The sequence below is a fragment of the Microplitis mediator genome, chromosome 4 (genome assembly GCF_029852145.1).
Source record: "Microplitis mediator isolate UGA2020A chromosome 4, iyMicMedi2.1, whole genome shotgun sequence".
NCBI classification, from domain to species: Eukaryota; Metazoa; Arthropoda; class Insecta; order Hymenoptera; family Braconidae; genus Microplitis; species Microplitis mediator.
In genome coordinates, this window is record NC_079972.1 from 850,254 (window position 1) to 870,538 (window position 20,285).

Sequence of the window (20,285 nt, forward strand, 5' to 3'; positions counted from 1 at the left end):
GCAAGCGTCTTATCCACTAGGCTGTTACGCTATTCACAGAAGCCGGGGGTTTTTAGGTGCCATTTGTTATTTAGACTGGTAAACCAAGGCTTGTCACTTGTATAATGGCTGAATCTTGTCCCAAGACTGGCAAACCAAGGCTTGTCACTTGAGTATTGGCTGAATCTTGGCCCAAGACTGGCAAACCAAGGCTTGTCAATTAAATGTCTGTTGAATCTTGGCCCAAGATTGGCAAAGCAAGGCTTGTCACTTGAGCATTGGCTGAACCTTGTCCCAAGACTGGCAAACCAAGGCTTGTCAATTAAATGTCTGTTGAATCTTGGCCCATGACTGGCAAACCAAGACACGTCACTTGAACGTTGGTCGGATCTCGGACCAACCTTGGGAGGCCGAGCCTCGGTAGCCCAGTATCGTGCCAAGATTGGCCTCGTTGTCAATATTTTTTTTCCTACAAGGGGGCCCCTCGGAGTGAAATTCACTCCGCAGAGGAGTTTTTGAGGGGTAGATAATTTTCTATTAATTTATTCCCTCCGGAGTCAAATTCACTCCGGAGCGGAGTTTTGTAAATATTATTAATAAAAAATAACTCCACTCAATAAAATCGAAGTAAAAACTCGCGTATTACATAATTGATCAGCTGATACGCACACACATATTTAGACACACACGCGCACTCGCACACACACGCACGCGCACATTTGCATACACACACATTTGCACACACACACACACACACATTTGTACACACATGCACACATTTGCACACACGCACACACTTGCACACGCGCACGCATTTGCTCATACACACACATTTGCATACATGCACACATTTGCACACACGCACACATTTTCAAAATCACTAAAAAATTTATAAGATTTTCTTGTTCCTTCAATTTTTTGAAGGAACAAAAAAGGTCTCTTATGTTTTTTTCGTGAATCCAACTGTTTAAGAGATATTGAAGGTCAAAGTTAGATTTGTTTAAAAAAATTTGCGTTTTTGTTTGAAATTTTATAACTCTCTAACACCTAGACATAAAATTAAGCGCTGTAAACTTTCTTGTAGGAAATTTATTGCTCTTCAAAAAAGGTATCCAACACTTTTTCCCTAGATCCAACCATTTGAGTGATATCGAAGCTCAAAGTTGATAGATTTAAAAATGAATGTTTTTCGATTAAAATTCTATAACTCTCCAGCAAACGAATATTTACGTAGGTTTTTAACAGTTTTTTGTCGGAAATTTACCGCTCTACAAAAAAGGATTCTTTAATTTTTTCGATAAACTCAACCGTTTAAGAGATATTTAAGCTCGAAAAAAAAGAAATTTTTTATATCATCAGAGCAAAATTTTGTGTTGGTTTGTGAAACTTTTCTTTCAACTTAAAGCTTAAATATTTCTTAAACGGTTGAGTTTATCGAAAAAATTAAAGAATCCTTTTTTGTAGAGCGGTAAATTTCCGACGAAAAACTGTTAAAAGCCTACGTAACTATTCGTTTGCTGGAGAGTTATAGAATTTTAATCAAAAAACATTCATTTTTAAATCTATCAACTTTGAGCTTCGATATCACTCAAATGGTTGGATTTAGGGAAAAAGTGTTGGATACCTTTTTTGAAGAGCCATAAATTTCCTACAAAAAAGTTTACAGCGCTTAATTTTATGTCTAGGTGTTAGAGAGTTATAAAATTTCAAACAAAAACGCAAATTTTTTTGAACAAATCTAACTTTGACCTTCAATATCTCTTAAACAGTTGGATTCACGAAAAAAACATAAGCGACCTTTTTTGAAGAGCGGAAAATTTCCTACAAAAATATCTATTAGTCATTACTGTGCACTCATTTTTAAGCAAGTAATTACATTTTTCTCATTGTACTGAAATGAGAATGTATCATTACTTAGGCAGGGTTAAACGGCATTAGAATAAACTTTTTTATTTTTTTTTATTATTTTTGGATCACAAATATATGATTTATATCATACCCAAGTAAAAAAATCTAATTTGGTAAATAACGGACACCCTAATATATACGGATGTCCATCCGGGAATAGTCATAATAGCTTCCTAGGACCTCAAAACGTCGACATCTGATGAAAACTCGATTTTCGAAAATCGGACCGAAACCAATAACTTCCCTTTTTTTGAAAATTTGCAATTTTTTTAACGGGAAGTTAAAAAAACATAACAAATTTTAATGAAAGCAAATTGTATACATTAAAAATTTATTCGTGCTTCTCGCCATTTTTTTATTATTATTTTATTATTTCATAATAAATGAGCATTATGAGTCGTGCACTTTTGGATTTTCCAAATTTTTTTAAAAAATTTTCCCAACAAGAGAGTGTACCTCGGGTGTTTTCGGTTTTTACTCCCACTTTTTATTACGCATGTGCTGTTTAGTAACGTTCGGTAGCGGGAGCGAGAGCGATTTCCTTGGAAAGAGATAAGAGAGTTTAGACCAAAGACAAAACACTATTCCGAATACTCGAATGTCGTTTTCTCGCTACTTGCTAACCTCACAATAACGATTACGAGTATATGTATGTTTATTTATATTTCGTGTAGTTCTATTATTAAGAAGCGTATTACGTATGTGTAAAATCTACTTCAGCTAATTAATTTAGTCCATAAAGCAAATTCGACCATCAAAAAATTTGTGTGGTTACGACTTTCTGTTTACTAAAATAAATAATCAACAATAAGATTTTTCGTACTGAACTTTCGTACTTTTTTGTAAGTGGAAAAAATAAAAATGTTATCTGAAGTTGACGTCTTCATTAGCAACTACACACTCGTGGATCCTGAAGTTTATCAACTTTGGGTTGATGGCTACTCTTGTAATTATTTTTTTATTTCAAGTCTAATTGTTAACTATTCCCATATTTAATATTTTGTTCATAATTACAGCCACTGATGCTGTCAATCTTCTAAACCAACGGGGAATATGTCAACAAATAAAGGCTTCGATGGATCTTATAGCATCTGATATATTAGATCATTACCGAACTTATTCACTTCTTGAAAGATTGATCCATACGCCAACAAAATTAGCCAGTGAACAACTGGCATTCCAAATCGAACCACAAACTAGTCGAATGTTGATAGAAATGTAAATAATGGCCCTGATTGAACAACTGAATTCGATCGAATTAAACGGAATTGAATTTTTAATTCTATATAATTAAGATAAATTCTGTTAATTCGGGCCGCATGCAAAAACTTTATATGTGAAAACATATATGATAGAATATATGAATATTATAATGTGATATATTGTACAATATATAAAATAATATTTATATTTTTGCCGTATTAATATATGATAATATATTGAAAAAAAATATATTGCTAGAATATATTATCAATATATTTATCAATATATGACTTTTTATGTATGTTTTACATATATATTTTAATATATCTTTTTTATATTGATATATTATATTGAAAGTAGTATATTAATTAATATATAGTATTTTTTATATTTTTTATATATGTTTTTCAATATATTGCAAAATATATGGTTTCCAATATATTGTAAAATATATGGCACTTTTTTTACTTTTCTTAGGTTATTGCCAGTAAATATAAGGTCAATGAAAAGAAGGAGAAAAAATAATAAATTTGACTTTTTTTTGTGGAATTGTGTAGAAATTGAAAAAGTATATTAAAAAATAAAATTTTCAATATATTGCGAAAAATATAAGTTTTGATATACTGGAAAAATATAATTCCAATATACCGCGAACCATATATTTAATCATATAAATTCTTTCATATATAATCAATTATATAGAGACCATATACCACTAATTATATGAGTCAAAATATATGGCTATATATATCAAGTTTATTATATTATACTTATAAATTATATATATACTATCCATATATGATAAGAATATATTGAGCATTATATGAGATAATATATATAGAAAAATACAAAACATTATATACAAGTAAATATATTATGATAAATATATAATCCAATATATGTAAAAAACATATATTTTTCAATATAGATATTTTTGCCGCTATATATTTATCACATATTTACCATATATTTTTTTATATACTTTTAACAATATATAGCTTTTCCATGCGGGGGTACCTAGCTTCAAAAAGAATTTCGTCTCATTCGGCAGGAAAACCAGAATTTATCCAAATTGGAACGAATTGTAATAATTCCATTCTGTTTAGTCGAAAATAATTCTCGAATTTCTGGTTCTGACTCCGAATTAGACCGAATTGAAATCAATTCATAATTTTTAAATCGGTTTTATTCTGTTCAATTCGAAAACAATCCTTGAATTCTTTTAAATTCTGTCTTACCGAATTCAACAGAATTAAAATTTTTAATTCGGTCGAATTCAGTTGTTTAATCAGAACGTTTAATTTTTATTTATTTTATTATATCTAAGTACGGCTGGATGGGTTATCCCAATGCCTTATTGAAGAACTAATTAACTAACTATATCTAAGTAACAGCTCGATAAGCTTGGGACAATTTGTCAGTAAGATATTTAATTACAGTTCAGAATTATGGACAAACTATTTACATTAGACTGGGCCAAAAAAATTGACTATTTTTTTTTTTTAACGATACTGTGTAAATATTATTTGGGATGACAAAAAAAAATTATTGTGAAAATTTGAGCCCTTAATTTTGATATCAAGAGGTGTATCATCGAAATTTTCGATTTTTTTTAAATGAGCGGGTTTTTGTCTCATAACTCTCAATCCATCGAGATAAACGAAATCGACTCAGATACATTTTTTGAAGGAAATTTGATGCTCTATAAAAAAGATCTGATTTAAATTTTCCGTCAGATGAACCGTTTCCTTATAATCATGCTTTGAACGTTAGTATGATTTTAAAATTTGATTGTTCAACTTTGGAATTTTGTAATTCATGTAAAAATAAGTTTCCGGAAAAAGACAATGAATATTCTTGAAGGAAATTGAATGCTCTATAAAAAAAGTCTCTTAACAATTTTCGCTAATTTCACTCCTTCAAAAGTTATTCAAGATTATTGAAGTCGTTTTACATAACTTCAACCTTGAATAACTTTTGAAGGAGTGAATTTAGCGAAAATTGTTAAGAGACTTTTTTTGTAGAGCATTCAATTTCCTTCAAGAATATTCATTGTCTTTTTCCGGAAACTTATTTTTATATGAATTATACAAAATTCCAAAGTTGAACAATCAAATTTAAAAATCATACCAATGTTCAAAGCATGATTATAAGGAAACGGTTCATCTGACGAAAAATTTAAATCAGATCTTTTTTATAGAGCATTAAATTTCCTCCAAAAAATGTATCTCAGTCGATTTCGTTTATCTCGATGGATTGAGAGTTATGAGACAAAAACCCGCTCATTTAAAAAAAATCGCAAATTGCGATGATACACCTCTTAATATCAAAATTAAGGGCTCAAATTTTTACAATAATTTTTTTTTGTCATCCCAAATAATATTTACACAGTATCGTTAAAAAAAAAAATAGTCGATTTTTTTGGCCTAGTCTAATTTACATACTAAAGTTATAAAAATTATGTGCACTTGATAATTCAATTATGAGTAGAAAAAAATTATTAAAAAAAATAAGCCGGGAAAAACAGAAAAAAAAAATAATGAGTGTGATTGTAGCAGATATGAAATAATTTATAAATTTTAAATAAATTAATTAAAATAATGAAGTTGAAAAAAATGCGTGTACCGATATTTCATTTGTCTAAATACGCATTTTTTTATTTTCATTTTACTTCCATCTTTGGTGGAAATTTTTCTGACTTCTCTGAATAACTCTGAAAAAGTCTTTAGAACTTTGAAAAAGTCTTTAGAACTTCAGAACTGAGTTTTCCAGAGAAAATTCCAAAAAATTTTCACTACGGATATCCTAGGCATTTTCGTTATATTTATCCAGATATATAATTTAATTTATTGAATTTTTTACTATTACAGGTATTATGAATTTGATGATTCTGTGGTACGTGAAATATTGGGTAAAAAACTGACTTCGAAAAGTAGAAAAGATTTAGATGAAGTTGCTGAAAAAACGGGAATTACATTAAAAAGTTGTCGAAGACAATACGACAATGTGAAAAGAATTTTCAAAGCTGTAGAAGATTTACCTGGTTCTCTAGTCACTAATATAAAACAACATTTTTTGCTTCCTGATGATTTGGCCAAGTAAGAACAAATATTTTTTACTTATTCATTCCGAAGTGTAAATTTTTAAATCAGGTCAAAAACCCATCACCCACTCACTTTTCATAGGAAATAGGAATGAGATTAAGCCACTCAATATAAATTGGAAAATTAAATGGAAAATCATTTTTTTTTCTATTTTTTAATATTAGAATAAAATTCTAATTTACGGAATAATATTCATAATTTATTATTGTTAATTTTTTAAATAAGCTCGTTGAGTGTTTCCATAATCGCTCTTACCAAATTTTGTTTAACTCCTAATTGATAGCAATTGCAAGTAATTTTTTTAAAAATCTATATCCCAGCGAAATTCCAACTACGTTGTACTTTTTTCAATAAATGCTATGATGACTTTTTAATTACATGAAGTAATTAATTAAATTTTAATAAGCTTATGCACAGAAAAAAAATTTAACTTGACTCAAGAATTTTGTTATCTTCAAAACTGAATTTTTGTTTTACGTTCTGTTTTTTAAATTTGAAAAAGTGTTCGCTTGCATCAAAAACGAGAAAATTGTTTATTTAATCATTTTAATCTCAGTTTAAGAAAATTTATTTTCTAATCAAAAATTATAATGATTTGAATGGAATTATTTTGCGACTTGATTTAAGACAGCACTTTATCATACTAACACATGTACTTTCTTTTTTAAATTAAAAAAATGACGTCACGGCTACTCAATATTTTGACATTCCAATTTACTTTTTATTTTTAAAAACACTGACTTCGGACGGGATCGAACTCGCGTCCTTTGACCCTAGCGGTTTCACCGCGACGGTGAAAACACGGTCGAATTACGGTGTTTTTACCGTGAAAATACGTCTTCCGTGTTTTGACAGTGAAGCGGTGGAGATTCGACGGTGAATTTACGGTGGTTTCTGTGCAGTCACGCTACTATGTACCGACCGAGTCCACACTGTGTTTTTACGGTGGTTTAAGGGTATTTCGAAAGCGAGTTCACAGTGTTCTGACGGTGAATTTCCAGTGTTTTCATAGTGATTTCACAGTGGTTGGCAGTAATTTTCACGGTGAGCTCACGGTGGTCCCACGATGGCCTCACAGTATTTTCGCGTGGATTTTTCAGCGTTTTCTCTGTGGTAGTTCGGTATTTCCTCGTTGTTTTCACGATGATTTGATGGTTTCTTCACCATTGATATATTTTTTTCTTATAGTTTCCAAATCTCTGTCAATCATATTTTCTTATTTTCTCAGTATTTTTGATAATTATCTTTTCTAAAGTGTATTGTTAAATTATTAAAATGAACAAAGCTTATCATTTTAAGTCATCTTATCAATATGAGTACACAGAAAAAAGGAATTTTTTGGCGCCAAAAAGTGGCACTCACCCCAAGAAAATTTTGACTTGCCCTAAAGAAATTTAAGAATAATGAATTGAAAACAAAAATTTTTTTGTAGCGAGAAAGAATTTTCTGAATTCAAGAAAAAATTTTTTTAGGCGAAAATAAAATGTTATTGCGTCAAAAAATTTTTCTAGTCCCAAAGTGAATTTTGGTTTTATTCAATATTGCAAAATTTTATATAATTGAGTTCTAGCAAATTCTATTTAATAGCGATTTCTGAGTAAATATGCCGCGCAGGTTTGTGAATCATTATATTTTGTAGTATACTTTAGATACGACTAAATAATGTAACATTATCCGAAAAAAATGATTTTACAATGATTCATAAATCTTATAAAGTCTATGAAATTTTTCAATTTACCGCATTCATAAATGTTGTAAAGTACGCAAACTTTTTTGAAATTATTGAAAATAAGCTAATAAGATCATTAGTGAGATAGTTAAGGACATTTCGATGTTTGAATAATGAATTTAGTTATAAAAAACTTCGATTTCAAATTTAAAATATTGTATGGTTAAGTTTGAAAAATTTTTACTTCTCATTTACATAATTTACCAAAAAAAGTATTTATTGCCCCGCTACTAGTGGGTATATCGGTATTGGTCTCGTTACTCTATAAACAATTATATAATTGAATGTAATACAAATCAGAAAATCAATCACTTATTAGATATCTTTAATTTTCTAAAGTTCATTTGTGCTTATATAAATACAATCAATCCTTAGACTGAAGTGTGTGGTTTGGCACAGTGAATAGCAGATCAGACTTTGAAGGCGAAGGCGCTGGGATCGATCCTCCGAGTCGGCGTTAATTTTTTTTTTTTTTTTTCGCTATAAAATTTATGGACACACCATGGAACGATGAAGTCACTGTGGAAATACGGTGAATTCACGATTAAAAAACTGTCAAGCCATCGTAAAGCCATTGTAAACTCACCGTGGATATCGCTGAAAACCACTGTGGAGCACACCGTAGTTTTACGGTGGTTTCACCGTAAAACCACCGTGAGATTACTGTAACCTTACGATCGAAACACCGTGGAAACACTCTTTAAGTGCAATGGAAACGCGGTCGGAATACAGTGGCGTGACTGCACAAAAAATACCGTGATTTCACTGCATTACAACCACGTTTTCACAGTCGTTCCACGGTGTTTTAACGGTGTTTTTACTGTAAGGTCACCGTGGCGCTAAAATCGCCAGGGGAGTTACAAGTTTTGTCTGCCATTCACCCGGCTGACATACGTCCTAGATATTAGAACCTAAAACTTTGACGACGGTATCTAGGTCGTCAAAGTTTTTTTTCCTCATCTTAATATTATTGGGTCAAGTAAATTCTTCTTGATTCAAGTTAGTTTTTTTTTTCTGGATGACAGTTTAAAGTCATTATCATTGAATATTTTAAATAGTGGGACACTGTCCGAGATTGCTCTTAACTTTAAGCTTAATCTCCTCAGTCCCGAGGCATCATTTTGTTTGTTATTTGAATAATTTTTTATAAGTATACTTATAAACCTTCTAAGAAGCAAAAAAAGATATTTTATATTTTTTATAATTCATAGTTTTTAAAGCTGTAGCCATAGTTATTTTTATGGTTCAACAAACATCAGCTAGTTGCCAATGCTGGCAAAATTGTCCCCTATACGGGACCTTAGGATCGAGGAGGTTAAATACTTGTATTAATTTGATATTTTTATCTCTGACAGACGATATGCAGCCGTAGTATTTATAGCCTGTTTGAGATTTGAAATGAGCAAACGGAAACTACAATTCTTAACATTCTCTGACTTTCATCATTGTGCAAATGTCATGATGTCGTCGTGGACTTACCGTTACACAGGTTCAGAATATTTTGATACAGATTTAGACAGAGAGTTTCTCGTTGAACTGTCAGAATGCCGAATTCTGTTGGAAAATGATAAACACCACAAATAGTAAATAACTAATTGATAAATTTTTTACTATTATATTTCTATAAATCATATTTAATATGATTAATATTTTAGTTTGGTATGCATGAAATTAAAGCCAACACTTTTGGAACGGATGTTTCAAGAGCTGGACTTGAATTTTCGTTCTTATTCCCGAGCACTATTGGGAATCGGTTGTAATTTACATCGTTCAAGAGAACTAAGATTTTTTTTTCTCGAATTAGTTGAGCGATGCATCGAGCCATGGCGACAAGTTAATTGGTCGCATACTGATTTGAAGAATTTTTTGAATGCCTACAGCCAATGTGCGCTTGATATGGATGTTTTGAGGTAAATACAAACATTTTATTTATATATATCTAAGGGTGTTTGAAAAAAAATATCATGCATATTTTTACGAAATCTCAATTTTAATGCTCGACAAATTTTTTATCAAGACTTTGATTTTTTTTTTTACATCTGTTATAAGCACTTTTATGTAACTTTGATATACTGACGATCAGGGTTGTAAGTAATTTATTACTTTTTGTGACGCATTAGCACTTCCATTGACCATCGAAATTTGAGTTTTAATGAAAAATATTTCCATTGATAATTTAATTTTAAATTTCAATTGAAAATTATTTCATTATTTATTAAAATTAAATTTTTAATGGAAATGTTGTAAAATTAGATCATGGTGACCACAGATTTTTGAAACTGAAATTCCCTGACCATATGTGGTTTTATTAGATCATTGGAAATATTTATTTAATTCAAAATTAAATGGTACACTGATAGAAAATTTATATTGACTCAAGAAATATTTTCTTGAGCCAAGAATTTATTTCTGAAGAAAAGCAATTGTCTTGCTTCAAGAAATTCTTGTCTTGATTTAGATTTTCTTGGCTCTATAGATTTTGTATCTTCGATGGATAACTCTCGTGTCTTGATCCGAAACTATATTATCTTCAATCGATACTATCGAATTCTTCAAGCAAGACCACTTGTCTTCAACTAAAAATGTCGTATTATTATTTTAAGAACTTTAAATTTTTGGTTCAAGTAATAATTCCTTGATAGAAGATGTTTTTAAAGTAATGAAAAAAAAAAATTTTTTAAAAATAAATTTCTACTTGAACATATCTGAAGTAAATGAATGTAGTCCTAAAAAATCACTTTAAAACTTTTTATTTTTAAAATAAAAAAAAAAGTTTTTTTTCAAGCTGAGTAAATTGATATCTTGATTTAAAAATCGCGCCATTCTCGAAACGAGTCGGTAATGTCTGAAACCTACATTTTGCCTATCTTAATCCAAGAGCAAGAAATTCTTGAGCGAAATATGTCAGAATTTTGTTTCAAAACAAAAAAGGCTTCATCGAAAAATCAAGTTCTCAAACAAAGAATTTTTTTTCTCTATCCGAGAATTTCAATTTTTTGGTTCAAGGACTTATTTCTTGAATTAAAACAATTGAAAATTTTGAAACAAGAACCACATTTTGAAGAAAAAATTTTTCTTGAATCAAGATAGTTTTTCTATCAGTGTATAAGTCAGTTCAATAAATATTCAATCATTGCCGTTAAATGAAATTTTATTTTATTATTTGTCAATGTTCATAAGTTTTTTTTATTTATTGAATGAATTATTTTGTATTTTTTATTTTAAATCCGTTTTTACATAACTTACTCCAATAAAATACAAATAAACTTTTCATTGTCACTAGAATAAATTTCATAAATAAAAACGTTTCATAGAATATTAATAAAATATTTATCAAATACGCGAATAATAAATATAGTGAAACTTATTAGTTCAATACTTATGTATACTTTTAATGTTTTCTTTAACTTGTCAATATGGATGTTAATAGCTTGAAGATCCTGACGAGTGCGTTCTACTAAGACCTTTTTTTTCTAACAGCCTTTTTCATTCTAACTGCTCCATTTTTTCGCTATTGGAATCAAGGTTGCAAAAAGCGCATTAAATTTATAATTGCATTAGTGCTTCAATTAAATTTTTTTTTATAGTTCATAATCAAAAAACAAAAAATTAAAAATGATTTATTGAAGATGATTGAAGATTATTGAAGTGGTTTTACATAACTTCAACCTTGAATAACTTTTGAAGGAGTGAATTTAGCGAAAATTGTTAAGAGACATTTTTTGTAGAGCATTCAATTTCCTTCAAGAATATTCATTGTCTTTTCCCAGAAACTTATTTTTACATGAATTACAAAATTCCAAAGTTGAACAATCAAATTTGAAAATCATACCAACGTTCAAAGCATGATTATAAGGAAACGGTTCATCTGACGGAAAATTTCAATCAGACCTTTTTTGTAGAGCATCAAATTTCCTTCAAAAAATGTATCCGAGTCGATTTCGTTTATCTCGATGGATTGAAAATTATGAGACAAAAACCCGCTCATTTAAAAAAAATCGAAAATTGCGATGATACACCTCTTAATATCAAAATTAAGGGCTCAAATTTTCACAATAAGTTTTTTTTTCATCCCAAATAATATTTACACAGTATCGTTAAAAAAAAAAAATAGTCGATTTTTTTGGCCCAGTCTAATATATAATTAGTAATGAAAAGTGGAAAATTTATTTACCCAACTTCATAAGCGTCGAAGTTATAAAAATGCTTATCACCGATATTTTCGTTCAAACGGATCAGAAATTATACATTATAATTAATAATAAAATATTACGGAACGTAACATCATTTAATTATATTTTATTTTTTTTTATGTAGGGAAGGAACTTTAAGGGATGCATTCGAGCGATACATGAAAGTTGTTACGAGTTGTTTATTACGAATGTATCACACATGACGACTAATATACGTCTGTAATATAGACGTAATTACCGTACATCAAGAGGACGAAGAGAAAGAAGATGAAGAAAGTCGATAAATAATTTATATTACAATTTATTTCCTAATTTTTTTTGTTTTTTTTTTTTTTCTGTAATAAATAATCAATAACGTATGGCAGAGTTTCATATGCTTCGTCTATGCCATAATCAGTATTCACAAAACTACATCTATATATTATTGAAGTTTTTTTTTCATCATATATTTTAAATTGTGAGCTTCACATATTTTTTTTTTTTGCTGTTAAATGATCAATTTTTAACAAAAAAAAAAAAAGAAAAGAAAGAACTATGAAACTGGTGTTCATCATCAAACATTGATAAGAATGAATTCGTTTAAAATTTAAACAATCAGCAATATCTGAGTGCGTATTTATTTTATTTATCTATTAATTGTAGTACTAATTTAATTTTATGTAGATTAATTTTATTTCTTAAGAAAAAATCAATTAATTTTTTTTGTCCCAATAAAAAATTAAAAATAATCAACAGAACGCTAAATTCATGTGAATAAATGAATTATCATTAAATCCTTTAATTTTCTACGTAATTTAGCTACTGTGATACACCTAGAATTTTTTTCACTGTATGAACAACATCTTGAGACCGTGGAAGAGCCAATGCTTCTAATGATTTAGTATAAGGCATGGGGACATCAGCACCCGTCACACGTATAACTGGTGCGTCAAGATGATAAAATGTTTCGCCTAAAAAGAATCGTGTTTTTAAATATTATGTTAAATCACGTGCTTAAAAGTAAAAGGGCTTATAGCTAAGGGTTAATAGGGATTTGTGGTGAAAGGGCGTATAAAAAAATTTTTTTTGCCATTCGGTTTGAAATTGTCTGAAACGTAAAAATTTGTGAAAAAAAAAAAATTGGTATCCTAAAGGTAAAAGGGCGCATAAAAAAAAATCGTATTTTTTATACCAAATGTTAAATAACGCGTTACTAGAACCAAAAAGGCGTATAAAAAAAAATTTTTTCGATCCAATCAATGTAAAAATGTAGAAAACATTAAAATCTATGGAAAAAACAAAAAAAAATTTTTTTTTGTTATACGCCCTTTTGGTTTTAAGAAAAAATTTGTTTAAAGTCACAAGGGCGTATCCTGTTTTTTCGGTTGTTATCAATTATAGGTCAGAGTAAGAGAAAAAATTAAAAGGGTAATAAAAATTATCACTCCATTACTTAATTGATCTGAACAAATATTTATTTAAGTAAAAAACCAAATTTCTTTATTTAATTTTGATCGAATCTTAAGTTTGTTATATTTTTTTTAATTCAACAATTGATGTAAAAAATATGTATAATTCGAGAATGAAAAAAATTCATTTAAAAAATTTTAAATTCTATGAGTGCAGTGAAAATTGATTTAACCAAATTAATAAAATGTACTTTTAGATTTTTTAATTTTTCAAAGGTGCATTTTTTCATTTTTCAATCAAGGTTTCATTTTCTATTTTCTGTTTTTTTTTTTTTTTTTTTTTTTTTCATCGGTATTATCAAAGTCCAATTTTCAGCGATGATAATAGTTTATAAATTTTTTTATTATTATCAAGTTATGTTCTAAAAAAAAAAATAAAAAATCTTTTTTTTTATAATCTTATAGGTACAGATGATCCTGACGATGGCGATGGCATAGGACCAATACCCTGATGAATTTAATTTTCCTTCATTTTTCATTCGTTTTTTCACTTGAATAAATATTTGTTCTTATAAATTAAATTGTGGAGTGGTAATTTTGATTGGAGTGACATTTTTTTTTCTTACTCTGACCTATAACTGATACTAAATCGAAAAAACAGGATACGCCCTTTTACCTTTAGATCACCAAAATTTCGAATTCTTAAAAGTAAAAGGGCGTATAATTAAAGACATACGCCCTTTTACCTTTCAATTTTTTTTTTCAATTTTAAGCGTAGAATGTGTCTACTACTCGATTGGCAATAAAAAAAAAAAGTGTGCGCCCTTTTACCTTTACAAAGGTAAAAGGGTGCATAAATTGTTATAAGCCCTTTTACCTTTAAGCACGCGAAATATCACCGATTGATCCTGATTTTATAAATTACTTACTTTCCATAATTCTTGCGCTAATTTCTGCACCAATACCACATGTGGGCCATCCTTGCTCTACAGAAACAACATGATGAGTCTTGGCTGCTGACTTAAGAATAGTTTCCGTGTCGAGTGGTCTAAGTGATCGTAAATTAATAACTTCAGCTTCTATTCCTTTACCGGCAAGCTCGTTGGCAGCTTCCAGGGCAAGTTCAACAGCTTTGGAATGTGCAACTAGAGTGACATGATTACCCGCCCGTTCTATTTTAGCTTTACCAATTGGTAAAACAAAGTCTTTGGACATCGCCTCATCGGACATGGGATATTGAACACCATAGAGAAGTTCATTTTCTAAGAATACTACTGGGTCAGGGTCTCGAATCGCGGCTTTAAGTAAACCCTTACAATCTTCACTATTGTAAGGAGAAATAACTTTCAAGCCGGGACAATGTGCGTACCAAGCACCGAAGCACTGAGAGTGCTGGGCACCTACACCTGAAGCTGCACCATTGGGTCCTCGGAATACAATGGGTACATTTACTCGACCAGCGGACATGTAAAATGTCTTTGCCGCAGAGTTTATTATTTGATCAATTCCTTGCATTGCAAAATTGAACGTCATGAACTCACACACCGGTCGTAGTCCAGCCTGTAAAGTATTATTAAAATTTTAATCTGTTAATTATTAATTATTTAAGGTAAGAAACCCAGTATCCGATCACTCCTGTATTTTGTATATCTATTTTTACTAAATATTGATATAAAAATACAGGGAGTGATCGGGTATTAGGTCCCTGATCAGGTACTAGGTCTTTTGTTTTACATTCCACGCTACGATTTCCATGACAAGTAGCTGGTCAAGGCTCTAATCACAAGAATCTTTTGATAGATAGTACATGAATTTGCCCAAGACGATGTACACTAGACAATCTTGTAGTGGTCTTGTACTATTTTTATGAAAGTATCTTGCGGAAGACCCCTAGGTATCTACGTCTTCACATACTTATCAATCTGTCACAAGATATTAATGCAAGATTCTAAGACATGATTGTTACAGGACTTGCACATGATATTGTACAAAAGAATAGTGAAGATGTCTTGCTCAAGATGTGTTAACAAGGTTACGCGATCTTGAGCGAGTCTTGCACCAGAAATAATTTTAGACTCAAGAAGTCTTATATTCTGTATCGTACGTCAATGGAGGGGATATAAAGTTGTAGCCCTATCGAAAAAATCCATATGGGATTCAGCCTAGGTTCCTACGTGGGTTCTTACATGACGTTTTCGGATAGATTCTCATATGGTTTCCTATAGGAATCCAGCATATATTCATATACTCGTATCAATAGACATAGAAATCCAGATACCCCAGATTCTATAGAAATTATTAATACAGAAACCCAGATTCCTACATGAATTTTCCATTAAAAAATCCATGCATCCAAGTTCCTATGTAAGAATCTAGATACCCACAGTTTCTTATGTAGGTTTTCTACATGAAAATCTAGGTAGCCAGTTTCCTATGTAGATTCCCATATAAAAACCCATGGTTATTTACATGAATTCTTATATAAATCCATACACTCCTATATTAATTCCAATGGATTCTTACATAAATCCGTATTTTTCTATGTGGATTCCTATGGGTTCCCCTGCAATCCCACATGGATTTTTTTGATAGAGAGAGACATAAGTGAGATGGTTAGTATAGCATGAGACTTCTTGAGCAGATCTGGCGCAAGATATGCGTTAGTCTAAGCAAGTACACGAAAAGATTGGAACCCGACTGGTTACTGTTCTGCACCCGACTCAGTATGCTGGAAAAAAATACTCGATTGTGGTGCAGCACCACACTGATTACTGTGCGGGACCTGACTGAGTCGTGTGCGCATATCACTCAGTCAGATTCTGCACAGTGATCACACAGTCGAGCATTTTTTTCCAGCATACTGAGTCGGGTGCAGAACAGTAACCAGTCGGGTTCCCATCTTTCCGGGTAGTTTCTGGTGCAAGATTAACTCCAGTCACTACCATTGCACCTTGAGCAAGATATTTTCAATATTCTTGTCTAATTCTTGAAGTACAACATAACCCAAAGTATTTTTTCAAGTCTTGTAATTTAAGCTTTGTACCAGTGTCTGCAGCAAAATCCATAGTTATACAGTAGAACCTCGATAACTCAAACCTCGATAAGTTCAAAACCTCTGTAACTTAAAAATTCTTTTGATTCCCTTCCCTTCACAGCTTAAAACCTCTATTACTTAAAGTACAAAACCTCGATAACTCAAACAATTATTTTGAGCATTGCCCTCGATAACTTAAAATAATATTTTGGTGACCTCCATAACTTAAAGTAATATCATTGAGTCATCGTATTAAGTATGTATGCAAACAAAAGGTTTCGCCAAAAGCTTAATTGATTTTCACTTTAGTCTTCCACTTAATCGGGAACTAGGGAAATAAAGGATAAAGGGGAGGGGGAGGACCTTTACTCAGTAGGACTTTTCATATAAGAGTAAATATATATGTATAAATAAATAAAAATCTATCATTTCTATTGAATTATATGTATCTTTTTCACACTCAAGCTTCCAATCAATAAACCTCGTTAAGTTAAAAATTTTACTTTAATAACCTCTCTAACTTAAACTCTCGATAAGTAAAAAACTCGATAACTCAAATTTTTTTACGTTTCCCTTGAATTTTAACTTATCGAGGTTCTACTGTAGAAAGACGTAGACAACTAGGGTACTGGTGACCAGGTTTGAGCAAGATTGCTATAAGATCGTTATATGGGTTTCATATAGTCTATAATTGTAATACCGATTTAGTAGACTCTGTATATTATTCTGTCTCACCGCCGTCAGGAGACATGAGTCCTATGGCTAAATAATATCAAGTTATATTTTACCATCGCTGCTCCGACTGTGAGACCAGCAAATCCAGACTCAGTAATTGGAGTATCAATAACGCGTTTGTCGCCGTATTTTTTCCAAAGGCCCCGAGAAACTTTATATGCACCGTCGTAGAGGGCAACCTCTTCACCCATCAAGAATACTCGTTCATCTCGTTCCATTTCTTCATCTAATGCTGCATTTAATGAATCTCTGACAGTCATCTGGAAAAATATTTCAACTGATTGATTTTTAATAAATATTCACATACTCGTCAAGATAACGTGATAATTTATGAATCGCATGACAAATCACATGACCTCTATCGTCCTTGAGTCTTAGAAGATTGTTAGCTAATCATTTGATGATTTTCATTTGTGTATTCCCTTATATGTAACCTTAATAATAAAAGAAAAGTAACAAAAATCTATACACTGATAAGTATTTTGGAGAAGATTTTATGAAATGAAATTTGAAAAATTAAGTGAAGAAACTTTTAATTGAGTCGATTAATAAGTAAAATGTCTTGACTGCTAAGACGTTTTTAAAAATCTAGGTTAGTGGTAGTATTTAAAAAATATATTGATAAATATTAACCTGCTGTGCGGCAGCCCATTTTGAAGTAGAAAATGATCGTCGCACGATCCCTTTGACAGCAGACTAAAAAATTACAATTGATTATTATAATTATAATTAGTATCAAATTTAAGTAAAATAAATTTTATCTAACAATTTCATTCTTTTGATTTAAATGGATTTAAAATCGTCTTACCGTAAGCATGATGGTTGCGATGAACGAGACAGTCAACAACTCGTTTTTTTTTTTGGTTTTATTTTTTTCGTCGACTGAATTTCTGAATTACAAAATCGGCTCTACTTATATACGTATCTATTGTAATTTATTTATATTTAATCGTATGTAATCTAAATTATGTATTGTACTGGTTAGAGAATCGACTTCGGGTCTCTTCGGCTCCGAATCCCTCTGTGGATTAAAACGTTCGGCTCTCGTACTACTCTCAGCGAGAAGTTCTCTTTGTTACTCTAGCCCCTCTAGCCACTGCGCGTGCAATTCGAAGACAATTTTCTGTAGTGTATTATCTACAATATATATACCAGAACAAGTGACATAAACTTTATCTGCAGTAGGGAACAAACCCAGATAACCAGAGTTTCGGCGCAATTTTTGTCGTCTCAGTGACGTACGGTCACTGAAATAAAAAATTTCAGTTCAACTTTTGAGCGCTCTTTGACGTCAAATTTAACATAAATTTGACGTAAAGCTGCCCGCATGAAAAAACTTTAGTGAAAACATATATGATAGAATATATGAATATTATAATGTGATATATTGTACAATATATAAAATAATATTTATATTTTTGCCGTATTAATATATGATAATATATTGAAAAAAAATATATTGCTAGAATATATTATCAATATATTTATCAATATATGACTTTTTATGTATGTTTTACATATATATTTTAATATATCTTTTTTATATTGATATATTATATCGAAAGTAGTATATTAAATAATATATAGTATTTTTTATATTTTTTATATATGTTTTCCAATATATTGCGAAATATATGGTTTCCAATATATTGTAAAATATATGGCACTTTTTTTACTTTTCTTAGGTTATTGCCAGTAAATATAAGGTCAATGAAAAGAAGGAGAAAAAATAATAAATTTGACTTTTTTTGTGGAATTGTGTAGAAATTGAAAAAGTATATTGAAAAAATAAAATTTTAATATATTGCGAAAGATATAAGTTTTAATATACTGGAAAAATATAATTCCAATATACCGCGAACCATATATTTAATCATATAAATTCTTTCATATATAATCAATTATATAGAGACCATATACCACTAATTATATGAGTCAAAATATATGGATATATATATCAAGTTTATTATATTATACTTATAAATTATATATATACTATCCATATATGATAAGAATATATTGAGCATTATATGAGATAATATATATAGAAAAATACAAAACATTATATACAAGTAAATATATTATGATAAAGTTTGGAAAATCCAAAAGTGCACGACTCATAATGCTTATTTGATCGTAAACATTAAAATATTCCGAAAGGGTAATGTCGCAGGCAAAATAAAAAAAATAAAAATAAATAAAATTTGAAGTACAAATGTTATTTATTTATATAAAAATGATGAAAAAAATAATTTTATTTAAAATAAAAAAAAAAAAAATAATAAATTTCAAACGTAAAAAATTCCGAAATTTTTCGTCGTACGATCTGTGAAAAATTTTGCTTTTTTTTTTCTATTTTTATTTTTCACTTGTTTATTTATTATTCTTATTTATTTATTTATTCGTCTAATCTCAATTTTTTATATTTTTATTTTCGAAATACCGGCGCCAAATGAATCGGTTAAAAGTATGGCGCAGGCACACCCAAGTGGCCAAATGTTAACTTTTTCGTATCGAAAAAGTTAACAAAAAAAATGTTAACATTTATATTGAGATGTAAAAAGGCAAATTTTTATCAACAAATATCACTACTAATGTCCAGCAAAATGTTAACTTTTTTCTGTCTCAAAAAGATAACTTTTTGGTAACAAATTGTTAACTATTTATTGACATTTTCATAACTTAATGTTGACATTTTTCAACTTTTTGTTAACAAATCACAATGTGTTTTTGGTTACCAAAAACATAACAAATTGTTAACTTTTTATTGGTAACAAGTTGATGGAAAAAAGTTGACTTTAATTTAACAAATCAGTCTTATTTTAGTTGATTTAATGTTAACAATTTTAAGGATCATTAGAGGTTAGGGGTAGTATAAACCGCGGGAAATTTGAAAATTTACAAATAAACAAACATAAATTCTAAAAATATTCTATCATGAAATGAAATATTTATTTTTTCTTGTTTATATACATATATTAAACAAGAAAAAATAAATATTTCATTTCATGA

At 29.8% G+C, this 20,285-nt stretch overlaps 2 protein-coding genes across 3 annotated transcripts; one reads left to right on the top strand and one right to left on the bottom strand.

Moving 5' to 3' along the window:
• The first annotated feature begins 2,445 nt into the window (after positions 1 to 2,445).
• On the top strand, positions 2,446 to 12,609 carry LOC130666482 (acidic fibroblast growth factor intracellular-binding protein). Of its 2 annotated transcripts, XM_057467510.1 has the most exons (6): positions 2,449 to 2,833; positions 2,904 to 3,105; positions 5,961 to 6,188; positions 9,279 to 9,506; positions 9,579 to 9,833; positions 12,241 to 12,609. In XM_057467510.1, the coding sequence occupies exons 1-6, from the start codon at positions 2,749 to 2,751 to the stop codon at positions 12,317 to 12,319; spliced, it is 1,077 nt and encodes a 358-aa protein (XP_057323493.1). In that variant the 5' UTR covers positions 2,449 to 2,748; the 3' UTR covers positions 12,320 to 12,609. The 2 variants fall into 2 exon arrangements, with proteins under 2 accessions (XP_057323494.1, XP_057323493.1); XM_057467511.1 differs by lacking the exon at positions 12,241 to 12,609 and having other exon boundaries at positions 2,446 to 2,833; positions 9,728 to 9,833.
• LOC130666483 (pyruvate dehydrogenase E1 component subunit beta, mitochondrial) lies at positions 12,579 to 18,299 on the bottom strand. The gene is made up of 5 exons (XM_057467512.1): positions 18,082 to 18,299; positions 17,907 to 17,969; positions 17,327 to 17,533; positions 14,434 to 15,064; positions 12,579 to 13,066 (listed from the first exon to the last, which is right to left on the bottom strand). The coding sequence occupies exons 1-5, from the start codon at positions 18,088 to 18,090 to the stop codon at positions 12,915 to 12,917; spliced, it is 1,062 nt and encodes a 353-aa protein (XP_057323495.1). The 5' UTR covers positions 18,091 to 18,299; the 3' UTR covers positions 12,579 to 12,914.
• Positions 18,300 to 20,285: the final 1,986 nt, after the last annotated feature.